Raw genomic sequence first — 21,753 nt, 5'->3', positions numbered from 1 at the left:
ACCTCCCTACCCCACCAGAAGTTGTCTTTAATCAATGACTCTTGAGACTCGTGGTATAAATACCCGCAACTCCCTTACTCCTTAGCAGGAATAGCTCTGGGGTGCATGGTCTACACGGTCTCCCAGGTCCCCAGGGCAGTTGGGCTCCAGCGGCCCACAGGCTTGTCACAGGCTTGGCGATGCCCCCTTCATTAGCTGCATTCACTTCCCTTTCTCATTTCCCTACTTCCCTACAGCTGTCTCCTGGGACTATTCCCCTAATAAAGTTCATTGTGTCACGTCTTGGGGAAAACTAAACTAACACTGTTTATGGAATCCTCCTATTTTAAAATCTACTTTCGAGAGTTGAATTATTATTTTTTTTTCACAAGAGTTCTCTGACTTTACCTCATTCGTCAAGTATGTGATTTTTTTCTTGTTTCAAGGAATGAAGTGGTTGGGTCAAAATATTTTAATTGTATGTTTGCCATCTCTTGTCTTCCATTTGGAAGAAGTTGTCTATTGTTGAAATTGTAACTGTCATTACCTTACCCTATGCTGTGGAGATTTCCTAACCTTTTTTCCTTTGAAAATACACACCGCACAATTAAACAGTATTATTTCGAGTGTGATTAGTGGTCGTGGGCAAAAGGATTTATTGGATGGCATTGGGGGAAGCAGTTTTTATTTTCTCCATGTGCACTCTGTGTTCATGTCTGTGTATAATTTGCAGGGTGCAATGTCAGTGGATTCTATCACCGATCTTGACGACAATCAGTCTCGACTGCTAGAAGCGTTACAGCTCTCCTTGCCTGCCGAAGCTCAAAGCAAAAAAGAAAAAGCCAGAGATAAGAAACTCAGTCTGAATCCCATTTACAGACAGGTCCCCAGGCTGGTGGACAGCTGCTGTCAACATCTAGAAAAACATGGTAAGCAAACGTGTTTGTCAGCAGTCAAGTACTGAAGACTTTCATGTATTCAGGCATCATTCATTCAAGCACCTGATTCCAATTCTATGTTCACTTGATCAGGCTCTAGGCCGAAATTTCCTTTGCAAAGAAAATTTACAAATATGAACGTTTGCTTATCCCCAGTAGGGCTGAACCAGATTTGGGGCGGCGCGAATCCACCTGATGGTATTCAGGCTCCCCAGCCCTAAAGAGTCCTCAGAAGTGACCCTGGAGATCAAGGAATTGAGGGGAGGGCAAGGTCTGCTGGGCTGGGACTATCCTCAGGACCCCCTGCAAACAAAGCAGGGCCACTTTTATCTTTTTTATACGTTGAGGTTCCCCAAGGCTTCCTTTAAAAAATAATAGTCCAGCTTCTTACAGAAAAAAAATAGATTAGAGAACCATTCCTTAAGTGAATAGAAAATACATAGTTTTGGACAATAGGTTTCTTTCTATATTGCTCTTTGCATTTTTGTGGAAAGCTGTCCACTTAAGATTTCTTCATCGTGACCGTTTTGGAAACTCAGTTCCACTTAATACGCTGACTTTACAGCTCTTTAAAATTTTTGCGGAACTTTAGACTTTTGGCTCATCAAACAGCCATGTCTACGATCTGAATTTGTTTGCTATAATGTTAGCATGCGTTTTACGGACGTGAGAAGAGTTTATAATTGCTTCTTTTTTCCAGTTTTATTGAGAAATAATTGACATACATCACTGTAATTGCTTTTTTACTATAAAAGTAATATACACATCATAATAGAGAAAAAAAGAAACAGAAAAGCAAATTCTGAGGCTATCATATAGATATAACTACTCTTGACATTCTCATCTATTTCTTTCTAATAAAAGTGGGACTTTATAAAAATGACTAGGATATGTCCAGGTCTCTTAATCAATTCATTATATATGGAAATCACTAGATATCATATGGGTGACTTAATATAAGTAATATGTATTGAAACTTTGTTTATACAATATGTATGTGTATGAGTGTACATTCTTATCTGTCTCTTCTCCTTGGAAAGTAAACAGGACATCAATAAAAATATCTTAGACCTTTTGGATTCCCAATACTTAGTATCATGATAACACAATGTAAATGTTTCAATCAGTATTACTTGAACAGAATTATTTTTCAAAATAGCTTAGCAACTAAAGAGTTCTTTAGTTGCTTTTAGCACCTAAAGAATTTACATGAATATTTAAATTCAGCCTAAACTTTACTACGAGGTAGAAAAAGCGACTCATACTTTTATAATTATAATTTTTCCCTATAGAGAATGTAGAGAGTGAACTGTAGCACTATAAAGAATTCTAAACGAGAAAATTCTACTCTAACCATGCAAAAATGCAGTGCCAGGTTGAGTAACTGCTTTTGTGAAAGAAAACTTGACGTGTCTTTGTATTTTCTTTTTGAAAATAAATTTTCATGAATTATAATTTGTAAAATAGCATTTCCTTTAAGATTACTAAAAAACAGGGACGTTCACTTTTTTGGGGGGGTGCGGGGGAAATAGTTACAATGCAGTTTAGGGCCTAAAGGAAAGAAGATAACCTACATGATCTTTCAAGGCCCTGAGTCTGTTCTGAGTTTCCATGATGTTTAGACCAAATGGCTCTGGAAAAATAAGAGATAGTTTCAAATTCAAACAGATATTCATCTTGGTCACTTTAAACCAATGATAAAAGAGCAAATTTCAAAAACAATTCTTTTGTAAGACTTCATTTGCCAGTGTTTGAAATGGGTAGCAGAGAGTTTGATTCACTTTAGCTTCATAGACATTTGTCAGAGACCTTTTCATTCTCTCCCAAATTGGTCTTGGACACACACACACAAAAACAAAACAAAACAAAACACAGAGAGAGAGAGAAACAAACAAAAACAATTGGTCTTGGACAGTTTTCTTGACTCCATCTATATATTCGTGTACGCCACCCTTCCTCACTTTTACTTCACCCAAATGCTTTCTCCACTATTAGGGCAAAATTCCTTAAGCATCCTTAATTTCCCCGAAGCACACATTTCAAACAAAAAAAACGACAAAAAAAAAAAACAACCCAGACAATATAACAAAGAGTCAAACTCTCTTCTACTTAAAGGATGTAGGCTGATTTTAGGGTGGGGCCGCCTCCTTATTATGCCTGCCCTCATTCCTTGAATTCCCTAAGCCTGAGATTCAGGTACCCTGGTTCTAGTTTCCATTTCAGGTTCTGACAAAAAGGAGAGAAAGGCAATCATATCCATTTCTGGCACAGGGTACAGCAAAGTCACATTTCTTTGCCAGATCTATGCCTTTTTTGATGGACACCTGTTTTTAACAGTGACTGTCTCAAGTCAAGGTTACTGGATGCCTAGATTGTATCTTCTCTTTGAGGAAAATGACTCTAAGGCTTATGTCAGAGAATGGCATTGGCTGTCTGAAGGCTGTCATCTGCTCAACCTAAAATTAATTAATTAATTAATTAAAAAACTTAAAACAGGTTATAAGCAATTGATACATAGGAATTAGAGCAATCGGTCACTAGCTAGTTATTTTTGGAATCACAGTCACTTTTACTGAGTGGAGAAATACTATAGTTTAGGAAATAGTGACACAGAAATGGGCATTTCTGAACAGAATGGAGGACTTCAGGCAAAGGAGTAGTCCCACCTGGGAAGAAAGTGCCCTTATGTGATATCTCACTTATGTAGAAATTTCAGCCACTTGGAAACCATCGGACCAACAAGAAAATAAATGCAGCCAAAACTAAAATTGCTAAGACCTCCTATTATATTACAGTTTTCTGTCCTGCACAAAAAGCCTCATTTAGTTCAGTTAGGGCCTGTATCTCTCTGTATAATAGTAGATGCCAGATACAATTCTAAGTATTTTATGTACATTCATTAATTGAATCACTGAACAACTTTTGAGGTGGATACTTATTTTGCTCATTTTGTAGATGAAGAAATATAATTCTGTATTTGATTCTAATACCTTGATTATCCTGTTTTCAAGCTCCCAGAGAGGTAGAAGCAATAGATTAGGCTGGGGGCTGGACTCAGTTATAAGGCAGATGAATTGATGGCAGCAACAAGGAAGGAACACAAGTCTTTTGAGAATAGATGCAAAGCAAAATTGCACCCAAGTGCAAAGCACCAAGATGTACTTATGCAAGTCAGCAATAACTAGCCTCTCAGCATGATTCTCTCAAATTATTCTGGAAATTCAGGATAACGCTCATAAGAAATAAAAGTGATAAATGGGATATTTATGGATATTATCGTTTCTAACTGAAAAATTCTAGAAAACCAATTTTAAAAGTCTTATACACAATACACAATGTGGCAAGACCATAAAATAAACACACAAAAAGATAGCCATGTCTTATATAAGAGCAATAATAGGTTATGTACTATAACAATAAAATAATTCATTTATATTAATATCAAACGTATAGTTACGTAGAATATCTGTAATAAGAAGTAAGAAACTTACGTGACAAAAACTGCAAAGCTTTACCAAGAAATATTAAGAAATTAAGAAATAAATTAAGATATCTACTTTGTTTCTGGATGGGAAGAAATAATGTTGTAAAGATTTCAGTTCTTTCCAATATCATTATATATTGGACTAGTCAGAACTCTTTCCGTGGCAAGAGAGAAGAACCCAGATAAAAGCAGATTAAGCAAAGCAGCCCCCCAAATTCCCACTTACATGCTGGAAGTATGAATATTATATCTAGATTCAGGAACAGGTAGATTCAGGATGCAAATGATGCCATGAGAGCATGAGTCTGATTGCTGGAGTGTTGACTATGTTTCATGGTCTGTGGACTCTCACAGCAGCTCTCTTCATGTGGCTGCCCGCCACCCCTGGCAGCTACAATCTGGCATCAGCCTTGTAACTGATTATCCCAAATGAAGAGAAGATGAGCCACCAATGAAACAATAAACGTAGACAATGATCATCAGTGGCAGTGACTCATGGCTTGCATAGGAAAGGAGAGTCATGCAGACCCTCTGTGCCACCTTAAGGAAGTGCATAATACCTCTTGTGAAGTCTTCTTGCCCCCAAGTCCAAACCTGAATCAGAGAAAACTCTGGCTCTAACTATCTCTTTAGAGGAAATAAAGGGGAGAAAGGAGCACATAAATGACACCACAGAGTGTCTACATCCAGGCAGTGGGAAAATCTGCAGTGGGAAATCAATGCTATTTCTTCCTCAAACCAATTACGAGGAAATCATATAAACAGGGAGGGGGAAACAAACACATTAAGAGACTACAAGGCTCGCCAGCCTATCGCAGTTTGTGAACCTTATGTGAACGTTGACTGGATATTTAATGATATTAAGGAACTATTGTTGAAATGTCTAACTTGTGGTAGATTATGTTTCTTTTAAGAGACCTAATTTTTTAGAGCAAAGAGTTTCTCAACCTTGGCACTACTGACATTTGGGGCTGGATAACTCTTTTTCATGCACTGGCCCCATAAGCCCACTTCTAGGACATGATCTTAAGACAATCAGAAATGTAAACTGAGACCTATGTACAAAGTTGTTCCTAATAGGGCTAGTTATGGTATCAAAACAAGTGCATATATGTTGCGGGGAGCTATATTGTCATTCAGAGGAGAATATGAAGTGAATTGTGGCACATTCATGCAGTAGAGTATTTTGCATCCATTTTAAATGACATTGACAGAATTTTTACTGGCATAAAAAATTATTGTGGCATAATATTGAGTAAAAGCAGCAGCATTCTACCCCCCATATTTTTTTTTCATGGAGAAAAGACTGGACAGAAATAAACTCAAATATTAAGTCATTACTTCTGCATCAGGTATTTTTTAAAGTATATTATTTTTTACACTTTTCTGCACCTTATAGATTTTCTTTAATAAGTACATGTTTTAATTATGATCAGTAAAGCAAGAAATGTCTATTTTAAAATTGATAAAGGGCTGGAAATTCATAGAAAATTCATGTTTATTCTGAATGATGAAGAAAATGTTACATTATTTTTTTCATACGGAGAAAGTGTGGAAATACATAATAACGCAAGAAAATTTTTTCATCAGAAACATTTAACGTGAAATGATCCTGGTACTTTCAGGGCTAGCCTCTAGGTACCTGGTGAATCTAGCGCGGGATAAAGAAGCATTCGTGCACACTGTCAAGTTACTATACTGCCCTGCACGTTGCAGCGTGGTGCTGGCATTCCCTTTTATATCTATTTTGATTTCCTCCAGTTTCAAGCCACAAAACAGGACTGATGATTTTGTTTGCTTATTTGCAGGCCTCCAGACAGTGGGGATATTCCGAGTTGGAAGCTCAAAAAAGAGAGTGAGACAAGTAAGTGAAAAGTGAAGATTATATTGTACGTTTCACCTGACTTTTAGTTGAATTACATCGTGCAAAGTTCAAGCTCATGCAAATTCATTTCTGAATATCTTTTCTGTACCCTCCCACCTATTATAGTATAATTGAGTCCCAGGAAGTGAAAGGCAACAACTCAGAATCTCAGAAAGGTCGTGAAAGAGTTAGGATCATACAAATGAAAGCAAAACATCTGGACGTGCCCACAGCATGTACAGCCAAATGCAACTAATTTATAAACATCTTACTGACACTGTAAATGTAGGCGATTCGGAGAGTACCTGATCAGTAAGTGATCGTAAATAGCAAACAATTGTACAGCAGCCGTTTTGACTAAAATGCGATATGAGTAATGCCATTAATATCTCTTCTTTTAAAATGCTATGTTTATAGCTTTACTTTCTCGAAAACAAATAATTCATATTACTTTTCCAAGGTACCATTGATTCCCCAATTCATTTTCCGTGTGGGGACTGTACCCCTCAGTTTCCTTCTGCACTCTGCAGCATTCTTGCAAAAGAAGTTTGATATGAGAGCTTCAGGAATAGGCTCCTATGACCAGGCAGGTATCTGTGTTCATGACGGCTTCAGAAAAGGCAAACCATCCTTTGAGAAAAGAATTCATTTGTTGGCTAAAAGAAAATTAAAATGTTATTTTCCCTCTGTTGGTGCCAACAGAAAGAAGTAAGGAGCCCAGCAATTCAAAAATGAAGCCAAATGAAAATAATTTTTAGTTGGATGAAGCTGAAGAAACATTATTCGTTCATATTATTGAAACTAACTGAAATAAGTGTCTCCTCATAATGTCTTTCTTCTTTTGTCAGGACAAAAGGGGTTTTCAAAAGAAGTATGTTTTCTGTTTGGTTGGTTGGTTGGTTTTATTTGTTATAGTCACATAAGATACTATTGAACATTTAACATTTCACAGTAAGATTAGCAGGAAGAAAGTTAGCATAGTAATAACATTTCTTAGGCCTCTCACCTGTGCGGAATTGCAGAATATTTTTATCAACGTTGTCTCGTTGAATCCGCCCACTGGCTGGGAGACAAGCCCCTTTCACCCACTTCTGAGGCTTAGAGAGATTAAGAAATTTAATTCAGGAGCACACAGTTTAGACCAAGCTCTTCCCACGATCCATTCTTTCTGCATGTGTGTGTGTGTGTGCGCGCGTGCGTGTGCGTGTGCATGTGCGCTCAGAAGAAAAACATGGTGTGTTTAGATGACCACGATTAGGAGTGCTGCTGATGGAAGCCTTCTTCATTCTGGCTGCCCGATACACACTAAGGATGAGTTGCCTGGAATTGATGTGCGATTCGGGACAGCAACAGGCATTCTTGTCAGGTGGCGAGGTGGCTAGTGACGGAAATTATTCCTCAGTTATATCTGGATCCACTAAAGGGAAAACCTTTGCATGGAGATTTACGTAAGGATTCTCAAAAATATATATAAAATTAGTGGTTAGATTTCAAGTGTGAAATATGCTCTAACTCACCATTTGATCTTGTTATATCACTTCTTAGCATCCTACACTTTTTCTTGAGAACAACTGTCACAGTATAAAGAGCTAATTAATCATTGGTGGGATTACCAATTTATCACCTGTCTGTCAGCCTGAGAGCTGGAGGAGGGGGAGGGCTTTGCCTCTTTACTCATCACCGTATTTTGAGGACCTGTAACAAGGCCATACACAGTAAGTGTGCAGTACATCTTTGCTGAATGAATGGGTGAATGAATGACACAGCAGATGAACACTTACAGAAGTTTACTGCCTAGAGTACATTCATGAACTCACAAAATTATTTTAACAGCAGAGAACAAACAATACCTAAGAGAAGTTGAGCTGTCCGAGATGAAAATAGGGTGTAGAGTTATGACTCTCTTCTTGCTATTGTGTTTTCCTACTGTTATAAACGCTAAAGGACTGAGTATAATGATGAAAGCAGGAAATCTTCTAGGAAAATGTTAATAAGGCTACTTTGACAAATCTAAGGCAGATTTTATTTCGTTATTGTCATCTTTCAAGGCTTAGTCACAAATGGTTTATCAGGGTTTTATTTTGTTTTGTTTTTGTTTTTTGGGTTTTTTTGCGGTACGTGGGCCTCTCACTGTTGTGGCCTCTCCCGTTGCGGAGCACAGCTCCGGACGCGCAGGCTCAGCGGCCGTGGCTCACGGGCCCAGCCGCTCCGCGGCATGTGGGATCTTCGCGGACCGGGGCACGAACCCGCGTCCCCTGCATCGGCAGGCGGACTCTCAACCACTGCGCCACCAGGGAAGCCCCTATCAGGGTTTTTAATTTCATTGTTTGCAGAAATATCTCTTTGCTTTCTTGTCGAGTATTTCTGGAAAATGTCAAAATTCCAACATGGTAAATTTGCTGACATGCACAACCACTGTATAATAGATTAATTCCTCCCTCCCACAGTTAGAATTGACCTAACCCCTTAGCTCTTCCTCCCAACCTTCTGGATGTCGTTATCAAGCCCTTCTGCTTACATCATTAACAGTAAACGCACAGATACTTTTATTTAATAATTCATTTCATATATATATATATATATATATATATATATTCATGGCTGGGTTTGCATAGACTTTGTAGATCAAGGTGACATGTTGTTTGCTCCTCCTTCTTGGGGTCTGGGTAAACTTAATACCAGATGCTGCATGTCATAGCACTTCTTTTGCTGGGCGCTGAACACTGAGGTATGGTGTTCTGAGACTGCCACTTGAACCGTTGTCTTTCCAGTTACGTGAGGAATTTGACCGTGGGGTTGACGTGTCCCTGGAGGAAGAGCACAGCGTTCATGACGTGGCTGCCTTGTTGAAGGAGTTCCTGAGGGACATGCCGGACCCCCTTCTCACCAGGGAGCTGTACACAGCTTTCATCAATACTCTCTGTGCGTAACGCAGCCATTTGCAGGAATGTGTTCCTGGGTTACTGGGATGTCCCACTCATTCATCAAAACCTTATGCATGTGTTTTCTAATAGCTTTTTTTTTTTGCCCTTATTTATCAGTGTCTAATGGGCGGGCTATTTGGGGAATTTTCTGAGATTTACCCTGGGGAGAATTAGAAAGTTGCAATAAAACAAATGGAAGTAGCCAAGAAAAATTTGGGATGCCTTCAAACGACTCTAGGATGGTAGAAATTGCTATAAATTGATGCTTTGGAGGAACAGAGAGAGTTCACATTGAGTCTGGGCCTAAAAATGAGTTTGCATTCCTGGAACCTAGAGTGAGAAAGCTGGGGGGGGCAGGAAACATTCCAGGGAAAGCAGGATGGCATGGCCCAGTGTCAGTACTTTCAATGTGGCTGCTTCAGGGCTAGAGACACAAATCCCACACAGGGGAAAAGGACGGGGAGAGGGAGGAGGAACCACCAGAACGGTTTCAGCCTCCATGAATTTCTTCATCCATGCTGCAGTTAAGATAGGCTCACAAAAGAGAGAGAAGACACTGACATTGGGCCGTGTCTTGGTTATCGCCAACAAAAAGTCTACCTCATACATTGCTCAACAGACAAGGGTCTCAAATGTCTTCTAAACTCAAATTTAAGAACATTCACAGACTCTCAGTCACCGTTAGCAAATAGTTAACTACCGTGAAAGACTGTGACCCATAAAGTATGTGATGATTTATACCAGGGGAAAGAGGGAGAGGAAAGTAAGGGACGTGGAGTTACCTTTCTAACCTGGATTAGAAGGACTTCTCTGGATGGTACATTGCCCCAGGTCGAATTCATCTTTGTATCCCTCATAGAGCCTTACTGTTAAATTGCTAAAGCAGTGGGAGAGTGGGTGAAGGAATGAAATGTGACTTGCCGTGCTAATCCCTTTCTGAAGGCAGTTGAGCGTGAAGGGCATGACGTCCCCCTTTGACTCACTCGGAGCGCCTCTCTTTGCCTTGCTTAGTGTTGGAGCCTGAGGAACAGCTGGGCACCTTGCAGCTCCTCATCTACCTTCTACCTCCCTGCAACTGCGACACGCTCCACCGGCTGCTGCAGTTCCTCTCCATCGTGGCCAGGCACGCCGAGGACAATGTCAGCAAAGATGGGCAAGAGGTGCGCACCCCACCACCACCGCAACAGATGCTCTGGTTCTTCCTTTTTCCTGTTTTAAAAGGGAGAGCTAAAAACTAATACAAATGGATGTCTATGCAAAACAGAAACAGGCTCACAGACAGAGAAAACAAACGTGCGGTTACCAAACGGGAGACAGATGCGGGGAGGGATGAATTCGGGAAGTGGGATTAACAGATACAAACTACTATACATAAAGTAGATAAGCAACAAGGATATAGCGTGTAGCACAGGGAGTTATACCCACTGTCTTGTAATAACCTATACTGGGATATAATCTGTAAAAATACTGAATCACTATGCTATACACCTGAAACTAACGCAATATTGTAAATCAACTATACTTCAACTTTAAAAAAAAAAAAAAAGTAGTGCTACCAATTTGGTCAGATGTTTCACCCGGAGAAAATGAAGCTTCCCTTTCCTGGCCTATGTGTCTATGTAGGAAGAGAACTAATGCAGGCTTCCCCCCCCCCCCCCCACCGCCCCTCTGGAGGGACCGTTCCTAAGAGCGCATTGGCCATTAACTTCCTTGTATGTTTCAAGGATGCTTCGAACTGAGGGTGTCATTTTCCATGATGATGCTTTACTCAAGACCCTGAATTTCCATTTGTGTGAAGGAGACGAACGTGAGCTACAGAGGTGCTTACAAGCATGAGAAAAATGGAGTAATGGAGGCGGGGGGAGATGGCTGTCCTTGTAACTCACTTGATCTGCTGCTTTACCTTGAAGCCCAAACATGGTGTCACCTCTTCATTCTTCCATTTTATTCTGGAGTGTCCATGTGCCTTATGGCTAGAAGTCTAGGATCTTCCATCTTAGAGGTGCTTTCTCTCCTTCACCCCCCCCCCCCCCAAAATAGGGACTGGCTCAGTGCGATGGAGGGTGGATCCTGCTTCAAAACCAGGTGGAGAGAGAACTGAAAAGTCAAATCTATTGACCGTTGCCATGTATCTCAATGCCACATGGTACCAACTGCTAAAGACAGGTTCTGCACAGTCCTCTGGACCCTTTTGGGATGTTCTTGTTGGACCTGGCCCCCCATCTGAGGTCTTGGGCTCTGGTTCCCTTTGGTCATACTCCTGTGCTTCAAGGTGTTTTCCAGTTTCTCCCTTGGACAATTTTAAGTGACCTGTTAGCAAGCAGCCTATTTAATCTTTGCCTTAACGAGAGACCTGTTTCCCTTCTTGAAAGCATGCAGTCATACTTCTCCCTGACCTTGGATTCCCCAGGAGATCAGACCCTTTAATATGTTGACATGCATTGTAAATCAACAAGAAGGCGGCAAGGGCATTCCAAGCTTACTTATCCCAGAAGCTTTTATTTTAAATCCTGTTAAGCAGAACACAGCTGTGTTGTGGATTCATTTCTGTGTTTGTCAGATTTCTTTCCCAAAGGCCATGGTCATATGTATTTTTTTTCAGAAAGGCAGTTCTCCCTTTCTTATCCTCACCCTCCCTATCAATGTGAGAATGGAACCTTCCTGAGTTATCCATTTCTCTCTATAGCAGTTATTAGTGAAACCTCTGCTGGCTTCAGGTTTCGTAATATAGCACTGCCACCTTCTCTCAGCAGACACAGCTCTTCAAAGCGTATACTGTAATTCTCATAATTGTTAAGTAGTTATATTACCCGTCTGGGTGTCAGCCTTGATTGACTATAGATATAAGAGAAGCTGTAGAATCATCTGCCTAATCATTGGGTCAAGACAGAGCGCTGTCTGGGTTCCTAGGTATGTCGGTTGCCTCGCTGACGTTTCTTAAGTACTATGTGAGAAGAAAGTCGGGTCTTAGGTGATTAAGAAGGCATTGAGGAAAGCAAAATGTCCAGTTGAACTCACTCGTGCCTTTTTGAAATCATTTGCAGACATGCTTTCGGTCCAAATGCTGAACAAGACTGCATTGCCTGTGGCAAAGAGGAGAAAATATTCTTGGATAGGTACCAGCTAGGTGCCATTCACGTCTCTCCTACCATATGCCGGCCGTGTGCTTGGGCCTTTATACATATATTATAGCTAATCCTCCATGGAGCAAGAGAGAGATCGTCATCCCTGTGTTTCCGCGGTGGAAACCGAGGGCTGGAGGGGTTACGTAACTTACCCAGCGTTCCCCAGGGAGCCTCCACTTAACGCTAGTGCAAGTCGTGCATTCGGGACCCTGGGCGAGGTGCCAGGTCCCCCGCAGTCAATGCAGATTTGCAGAGATATTAGGACAATATGCCAGCAGGGGGCAGTAAAATATCTTGAGGAAGGGCTCCTTTTTCTAATTCACACAAAAGTGTCACATTGACTAGTAGTCGGTTCGGTCCCTTGACTAGCGAAGTCCCAGCTGTGCCTCAAACCCAAAGCACTCTGACTTACGGAGAACAGAAATATAGAATAGCAAGTAGGAAAAAACAGCTCTGCTGGGGGTCTAGCTCACAGTCTCCCGGCCTCCATACGACTGACCCTTGGGACCAGGTAATTCTGTGCTGTGTGGGTGCCCTGTGCATTGTGGGATGCTTAACAGCATCCCTGGCCTCCACTCACTTGATGCCAGTAGCAGCTCCCCCCGGCCCATGATGCTGCCCCAGTTGTGACAGCTGAAAGTGTCTCTAAACATTGCCGGGTTTCCCCGGGAAGGAGGGGAAGCTCAAAATCACCCCTGGTTGAGAACACTTGTTAGCTTTACATCTCACTGATCATGTGTTCTTGGACGAATGTATTAATCTTCCTAAACCTGGGTTTCCTTCTCTGAACTTTGGAGATAAAATTTCTTCAACTGGCACTGCACAGTCATTGAGAAAACTAGTTTATTACAAGGAATATAAAAATTGTACGGGAAGCAGGAGATGACAAGGGTTTCTAGACATCCTTGACCTAAACCTTGAATCGAAATGAAGGGCTAGTAACCAAACATTAAAGCAACAGAGGAAATATGAGGAGAGCGCTGCTTCCGTGAAATGGTTAGAAGTTACAGGAAAGCAAGTAACTCACACAGCCGTCTTGGACTAGAGTTAAGGCTGCAGTGTGGGAGAGTACTGATGAGGTCTGAGGGGAAATTGGACTATGTTCCCGGAGTACTGAATGCCTTTGTCAGGGGAAGGTGGCTGATTCTTTTAAGCCATGAATCTTCGGAAGGATTCAACTAAGGTGATATAATCCGTGTTTTAGATTGCTTAGAGACAGGAAGAGGGTGAGTTAGGAAGGTTTTGTAGGAATAGCAATATGGAAGGAAAAACAGCAATTCACATTATAAACGTTTCCGTGTAAGAATGGCCTTGGTATTTGAATCACGTAAGTTCTGAGCGCCTACTCTCTGTTCCTCTAAACCAGTGAGCATTGTTCAGGAATTTTCTAACTACCGTTCCCAGGAGGGGGTAAAAACACAAGGCAAATATAGAATTAGAGGACACAACGCAGAGTCACTGCAGAACTTCAGAGAAGTGCTGAACGTGGAGCAGAAAAGTTAGGAATGGCTTTGTGCAGGAGATTGAATTTAAACTACATATCAAAGGGTGTGTAGGGATTGAGTAAGTGGACCACATAAGCATGGCATAGGGATGGGAATTAGCCGAAAACCCCTTCTGGTAGAAGTGAAAAGGGGAGGGAGAGGAACGGCAGGGAGGTTTTTTGCTCACGATTTTTTAAGTTGGCTTGGCATGAGCAGGTAAAGAATTGGAGTGAGACAAAAATTCAATTGTAAAATATAATCAAGAAACGAAGAGTTTTTCAAGTTTCTCTCTTACCTATTTGTTAGTTTGTGCTAGATGTCTTACCTATCCGTTGGGTAGTTATTATGGGCTGCAACAGGAAGAAAACTGAATCAGAGTGTCAAGGAGCTTGGAGGCTCACCCAGGCTCTGCCAGCACCTTGCTATGTGACCTGGTTTTTGTAAAATAGAGGAAGAGGAAGGAAAACAGAGTTGGGGTAGGGGAAGGTCTGAGATTCCTCCTCTATAAAATGAAGGTAATATTTCTTTTCTAATAGGTGCTTAAACTTCAGTGCATCACTAACTTAAAGATGTCTAAAAGAAAGACATTGAGAAAAATTATTGGCTGGTCAATGAGTGCCTTTGGAGGGGAAAATAGTGGTATTTTATTGACTGCTTTTGCTATCTTGTGTTTGGTTTGTTTTATTCCATTTTTTTTTTTTTTTTTTTTTTTTTTTTTTTAGTTTGCTATTTGCTTTGCTCCTTAGGGGAAAAGAGAAATTCCCACATGTAAGAAAGGTTTCATTTCCTCTAGAAAGACTATTGCAGGGACATCATTGAAACCTCTTGAGCAGTGGTTTTTCAGGGTGTCTAAGAACCCCCCAGCATGGCATGGAATATGTGGTGTGAATGTACACTTTTTTTGGAGAGAGAGTCCATAGCTGGCCTCCAGTTCTTCAAAGAGTCTATGAGGCAAACAAGAAGTTATGAACCACTGACACAAGGCCGGGATTACTGACCTTTGTTGAGGTGCATGCCTCTAACGAGTGGGAGTTTGGCTTTAGAACTGTAGCAGGACCCGTGCCTCCCCTCACCCTGGTGCCGGCCCGGCTTTGGAGCCAGTTTTCCCACATCCCCGCTATGCCGGCTCTGCCAGCAAGAGTGAGCGGCGGGGCTGCCTGGAGCCCGGCTCTGGGCACCACTTCCCTCGTCTGTAAAGTAAGGACGACAGCAGCAGCGGCTTCGGAAGCATATAGTGAGAGGGAATTGAGGCAGCCTGTGGAAAGCCTCTAGCCCAGTGACTCTACATGCTAAACTTTAAAAAAAAATTTTATTTTATTGAAGTATAGCTCATTTACAATGTTGTGTTAATTTCAGTTATATATGTGTATATATACGTATATATTCTTTTTCATATTCTTTTCCATTATGGCTTATCCCAGGATATTAAATATGGTTCCCTGTGCTCTACAGTAGAACCTTGTTGTTTATCCATTCCCTGTATAATCGGTTGCATCTGCTAGTCTCAAATTCCCAATCTGTCCCTCCCCCACCTACATGCTAAACTTTTAATATCAATAAATGTGAGCTCTTCATATTCGGATCAGAGATGATCTAGGATGCTTATTTAGTAGAGATAAATGTTTTCCTGATAACATTTGGAAACATAACACTGGCTGACAATTAAATAATGAACCAAGCCCAAGTACACGTTATGTTGTGCGCTCTTGGGCAGTCGTGGAGATAGATGATAGATAGATAGAGAGATGATAGATGGATAGATAGATGATAGATATGCTGAAACCTGAGGGCTAAGGGTAGAAGCCGTCTGTGAGCAAGTCTCCTTTCCAGATTAAAAAACAATAAAATAAAACCAAAATGAAGCAAAAAGGTGTTAACACACCACAGCAGCGTGGTCTGCAGCTGGCGTCTCTGTGCAGTTTTACAGAGGGATTGTATTGCATTCCCAGAATAGCAACAGGAGAAGGAGAGCGGAAGCGGTGTTCTGGACTGTCCTTGTACTACACATGCTTTTCAAAGAAAACAGAAGCTTCCATTTGATCATGTTTTTTTAAAAAAATGAGAAAGCCCTGATATTCCTTTAAGAGGGGAAGGGGAAGCTCTCCAAATGCCTCTGAGTTCTAAAGGGACGGATTTGAAAATGGTGCATATTTGATTTTATCCTCAGCCATGAAGTTCCAGGAAGAGAAATGAAAAATAACATGCAAACTTGTCAAGTTTTGTATCAGTGAAATGAAACAAAGGAAAAACGTAACTGAACAGTCGTACATTAAGGGCACTTTCTCGAAAATTCCCAGTGTTTACCACATGAAATCATTTCACTTGGCAGCAAACCTGAACACAGCCTCGCCTCCTAAAAATAACACACCCCATGTGCCATGCTGGGCTTGCAGGGCTGGGTAGCCACCAGCTCGGGGCTCCACGGGGCAAGGTCGGGACTCAGGAGGCTTCGTCTCACCTGTGAGTCAGGAATTTTATGCTGTGTATCCAGCTGCCTCTTGAAGGCTGTGCAGGTCGTCCCAGGCAAAGGGTCCTCACCAAGCAGCCACAGTCCCCATGCCTTTCTGGTCACTCGTAGATTTTCAACTCATTTCAACAAGAGATAAAAATTGGCCTAGACCAGTGGTTCTCAACCAGGAGTAGTTTAGCCCCACAGGGGACATGTAACAATGACTTTCACCTGGCCCTCGCCAGCCTTTCCTGCAAGACCTTCTGCCATGCTGAGTTTCCTGGCAGGCCTTGGCGTAGCTTACATGTTTCTGTCTTTGCATATCGTGTTCTCACCACTGTGAAGGTGCCCGCTGCGCCAGTTCCTCTGCTTTTCAGCCCAGCAAACTCTACTCTCCTTCAGGGCTTTGTGCAAATATTGCCACCTCTTTGGAGTGTCCCTGGGGCCTCCAGAGTTGATAGTTTCATACTTTGTACTCAATGCTTGTAATTGATCATCTTCTTTATCCTCTAGAACGTGAACCCTTTAAAATAAGGGCTGGTTTGTGATCATTGTTGGCAAAGCTTTAGAATAATCAGAATCCATGAAAAATGCCTAGCCTATGGTAGGTGCCGAGTGGGTGGATTAACAGAGAGGTGATGGGTTGATGGATGAAGGATAGACAGGGGGATGGATAAGATGGTCAGTTGGATGGATGGACATCAATATTTTTAAAGAGCAGACAGGATAGAAATTTTATATAGTACCAGTTTCACAAAAGTAACAGTTATAAAATTTTACTCAGTATGCGATTGAGATGAGCACTGAGCTTTGAGCTTCAATTCAAGATACGAAGCAAAAGGAAAATGATGATGCTTTTCATGGATTCTGACAGAGATGATGTAGCCCTTGCAGAAAAAAAGAAAGAGAAAGTCAAAAGGTTATATTGATTATTGAACCACCTGGCATTTTGAAAAGCAAAAATCGCAACAGTCCTTGTGTCCTCTGCTTCTGTAGGTCACTGGGAACAAAATGACATCTCTAAACTTGGCCACCATATTTGGACCCAACCTGCTGCACAAGCAGAAGTCGTCAGACAAGGAATTCTCGGTCCAGAGTTCAGCCCGGGCTGAAGAGAGCACAGCCATCATTGCCGTGGTGCAGAAAATGATTGAAAATTATGAAGCCCTGTTCATGGTAAGCGGCCCTTCTTTGGCAAGGCATCTCAGTCAACTGCCTGTTGATTGCCTCGTGGTGGCATAAGGAAACTCAGGCACAGCACAACTTAGGTCCATAGTGCTGGTCATTAGCTGAATTCATTGGAAGCCAGGCTGTTAATAGAGATTTACATACCTATGATGTCACTGTAAGTTTGTGATTCCATGTTTAAACAAACATATCCAAATTATACATTTCATTTTGTTGTCCCCTAAACAATGGTCATGTTTTGGAATCATTTAATTCTTTGTATAGCAGTGTCCTTGCCCCCCAGACTGATAAAACTCTTCTTTTCGGAACTCTACGTGGCCCTCGTGAATTCACGTATTTCTAACCATCCTCAGCAGTAGCACCTCCTCCAAGGTCAATCTGGACGTTTTGTGTCCTGCATGAAGCTTTACCTGTCTTTCCTTTGTCCTTCTTGCGTCACCTTGCCGTGTCACTTCTCTGTCCCTTGAACCCTGTTACTGTTCCTATTGATGTTTACCGTATCCAACATTGTGTTGAAGTCATTTTTGACTGTTTCCCCTAGTAGATCATAAGCGCGTTTAGAACACAGGCTGTGCCCTTGTTATCTCCTCTCTGTATCCTTTGTACACTTTTGGAAGGCCCTCCATCTGACAGGCACTCAGTAAATACTTTTTTGATTTGTATTGAATTACCAGTTCCTGTTTTCCTTCAAAAAACTGCATTGCTTGCTCCAGCTTCCCTCGGATCATTAGAACAAATGCCAACTCTCTTCTACGTCTATTCACCACTCGTATTGCATGTCAAAATTTACAGGAACTTTCTCCATGATTCTTCTCCTGTTTCTCTTTTGAATTTACAAATGCTCGCCATAAATCTTACCTATTCCGCTAGAGCCTTCTGGGGCTTCTTCAACCAAGTATGGTAGTTCCCTCTTTTGAATTTCCTTAATATTTTGTCTATATTTATCAAATGCCTTGCATTAGATTTATTTCCATCCTTGTCTTATATCAGTTATTTTTTGTGCATCTGAGAGCCAGTAGTTTCGAATATTTGCCCTCTCTGTCTCACCTTTGTGATCATGACCAAGTAATTCAATATTCCATAAGCATCAATTTCAGCTTTTGTGAAATGGGAAAAAATTAAAATCTGACCCGTTTCCTGGGGTGGTTCCCAGAATCATTTGATATGCAAAAGCATTCTGCAAACTGCAAAATTCTATGCAAATGTTAATTAATAATTGTATTAGTTGGGCAACACAAGTTGGCTCAGATCTTAGTACTTCAGCACAACAGACATAAGTATCTTATTCACATAAAGTTTAATCAGATGTTTAGCGGACAGCGTTCCAGGTGGCGATTTAGGGACCCCAGCTCCTTGCATATTGTGACTCCTCAATCCCCTGGGCCTTTATGGGCCGAACCAAAAGGGACAGCCATCATGCCCACTCCAATCCCATTGGCCAGAGCTCTGCCACAAGCCACACTTAACTGCAAGGGAAGCTGAGAAATGTATTCCTGCTGGACGCCCAGGAGGAAGTGAAAATGGGTTTCCACAATGAAAAGTTCACTGAGGTAGAATGGTGTCTCGCTCCTCTTTGAGTATCTGAGGCACTGCCCATGTGTTGCATGCAGTAAGCTCTCAAAAAAAAGTGGAAATTTTCATGAACTCTATATAAATTTCACCCTTCAGCCACAATCCTCGTGATTAATTACATATTTGGATGAATCAGATGTCTGAATTTTTCAACATTTTCATCAAGTTTTAAGTCGTGTATCATCTTGCCAAGTAGTCTTGGCATACTTCATGCTCTCTAGATTCTTTTTTAAGACAAAATAATACGTCTTGTCAATCTTAATTGCATTCTCTAAATTCTGTATTCTAAGCAGAGTTCTTTACGTGAAACCAAACCATCAGGCGTTTCTTTCCACCTCAGACACTAACGCATCTCTTCCTGGCCTCCTTGAAAGTCCAGTTGCTGCCGTTTGAGCTGTGCCATTCCTCTCCTTCCAGTTCCTGCTGCCTGGATTATTAAGAACAGCAGAAGAACATCAATACTCCATCTTTTCCAACGTTTTCCACATCTGATCTTTGTTTGCCATTCCCTGTAGAGACCGACACCGAGATTCTCTTGGGTAATAGCTTATTTGTGTTCCCCAGTTGTGATCTATACTTCTCAGCGAGGCCTTCCCTGGTCACCTTGTCTAAAATCCAGCCCCCTACCACACCATCACCATACACGCACATCCTCACTTCCTATTCCCTTTCCCTGCCTCTTCTTCTTAGCAGGTACCATTACCAATAAGGGTTTTACTAATTTCTCTTGTTTGTGTTTCCCCATTAGAATGCGAGCTCCCTGACAGGGTGAATTTTTGCTCATTTCCACCTAACTTTCTTTATTTATGGCCGTGTTGGGTCTTCGTCTCTGCGCGAGGGCTTTCTCTAGTTGCGGCGAGCGGGGGCCCCTCTTCATCGCGGTGCGCGGGCCTCTCACTGTCGCGGCCTCTCTTGTTGTGGAGCACAGGCTCCAGACGCGCAGGTTCAGTAATTGTGGCTCACGGGCCCAGTTGCTCCACGGCATGTGGGATCCTCCCAGACCAGGGCTCGAACCTGTGTCCCCTGCATCGGCAGGCAGATTCTCAACCACTGCGCCACCAGGGAAGCCCCACCTAACTTTCTTTACTGCATTACCCCTATGCCTGGTACATGGTAGAAACACAAGAAATATTGGTCGAATTAATGAATGACTCAGTGGTAGCTCTGTGACGTATGATTTCCATATTACTAATCCTTACTTCTTATAGTTGTGAAAAGGTTTAGGCATGGAGGAATTAAGGATACCTTTCTCAGAGTAAGTTAACCATTAACGTAAGCATTCTTGATCTCCTTAGACAGATTTTGAGAATTATGTGTTGAGGAAAGGGACAAGGAAGTAGGAGGAGAGGTAGGACAAAGGTCCCAAGCCTGTGTCAATAAAAAGAAAACTGGGGGCTTCCCTGGTGGCGCAGTGGTTGAGAGTCCGCCTGCCGATGTAGGGGACGTGGGTCCGTGCCCCGGTCCGGGAAGATCCCACATGCCGCAGAGCGGCTGGGCCCGTGAGCCATGGCCGCTGAGCCTGCGCGTCCGGAGCCTGTGCTCCGCAACGGGAGAGGCCACAACGGTGAGAGGCCCGCGTACCGCAAAAAAAAAAAAAAAGAAAGAAAAAAAGAAAAGAAAACTGGCTCTGGAGCCAGAAAACTTTGCTATAGTCCTATCTTTACTATACATTAGCTGTGTGACCTCATCTTCTTAGATTTCCATTTCTTTAGTTATCAAAGGACTAGGTTAGAATGGTAACCAAGATCCCTTCTAGTTCTAAAATCTGCATGGTTCTATGCCTTAGACCTAGCTTCATCTCTTTTCTTAAATTAATCACATCACTTTGTAGATTCTTTCGGCATATTTGGCATTTCAGAATCTAATTTGTTATACCAAAGCTGGTGGCTGGTTGGCAAAGTGGGTCTGTGTGGATGGACAAAAATTCAATCATGTAGATAGCTGTTTCATTTTGTTTTGTTTTAAGAAGCTTTCAGAATTAGCACAGTAATTCCAAACAAGGAAGGATGAAGCTAGACAGGACCTGATGGTTAAAGGTGGTTAGCAATTGTGCTGTTTCACAGTCCTTGGAAGGGTTTACAAGCTCAGAGAGGGAGGCATCGCTTCCCATTGGCATCAGAAAGGGAAACTTGTTAGAAAAGGTGGCTGTGAGTTTGTCCTTGAAGGCAGAATGCATCCTAGAAGCAGCGATTCCATTGAAGAACTGATGCCACAGAGGCCTGGCAGGGACCCAAAGCTTGTTCTGAGTGTTATAATGTCCTTCGTTTCCTCATGTTGGACTGCCTCTCCCAAGTGGCCAGTATCTGAGTTAATGGGAAAGGACAGAAAGAACCTGGCTTGGTCCCATAATACGGAAAAGATAACCAGATTTAGAGGCTGACACACAGTTCGAGAGTGTGGCTAGGACAGTCTTTTTACCGGTTGTTTGCTTTTCAGGCACTGGGTTAGAAATCCTAGAGCTGGAAAAAGGTCATGATAACAGCCATCATGATCACTCTAGCAAGAGACCAAGGCAGCAGATCATAACCGCGGTTCACCAACTTGAACATGCAACAGTTGCAAGAAAAATTTGTCAGACATTCAGATTCCTGGGCTGCACTCTAGAGAATCAAACGTAGTAGCACTGAGATGGGGCTCAGAATGGTGCACTTTCTAATGAATACCTCCAGGGCATTCTGATAGTTTCCTAACCACATCTTGGGCAACTCCCAAGATGGTGGGAAGACCATGAGCTTTGGAATCAGCT

General features: G+C 41.9%; 1 protein-coding gene across 2 annotated transcripts in view; it reads left to right on the top strand.

The window, feature by feature from the left end:
- The window catches only part of ARHGAP6 (Rho GTPase activating protein 6), a gene marked incomplete at both ends in the record, with an annotated part of 483,993 nt that overhangs the window by 437,541 nt on the left and 24,699 nt on the right, over positions 1-21,753 (top strand). For both annotated transcript variants that reach the window (XM_082864811.1, XM_082864812.1), the window contains 5 exons: positions 713-908; positions 6,210-6,265; positions 9,037-9,187; positions 10,201-10,349; positions 17,244-17,423. In XM_082864811.1, the coding sequence (XP_082720937.1) occupies positions 713-908; positions 6,210-6,265; positions 9,037-9,187; positions 10,201-10,349; positions 17,244-17,423 (732 nt within the window). The remainder of the gene's footprint in view (positions 1-712; positions 909-6,209; positions 6,266-9,036; positions 9,188-10,200; positions 10,350-17,243; positions 17,424-21,753) is intronic.

Source organism: Leucopleurus acutus, assembly GCF_964270905.1.
Source record: "Leucopleurus acutus genome assembly, chromosome: X".
Classification (NCBI taxonomy): domain Eukaryota; kingdom Metazoa; phylum Chordata; class Mammalia; order Artiodactyla; family Delphinidae; genus Leucopleurus; species Leucopleurus acutus.
The sequence above is the reverse complement of the archived record's forward strand: the minus strand, read 5'-3'. Positions and strand labels throughout refer to the sequence as shown.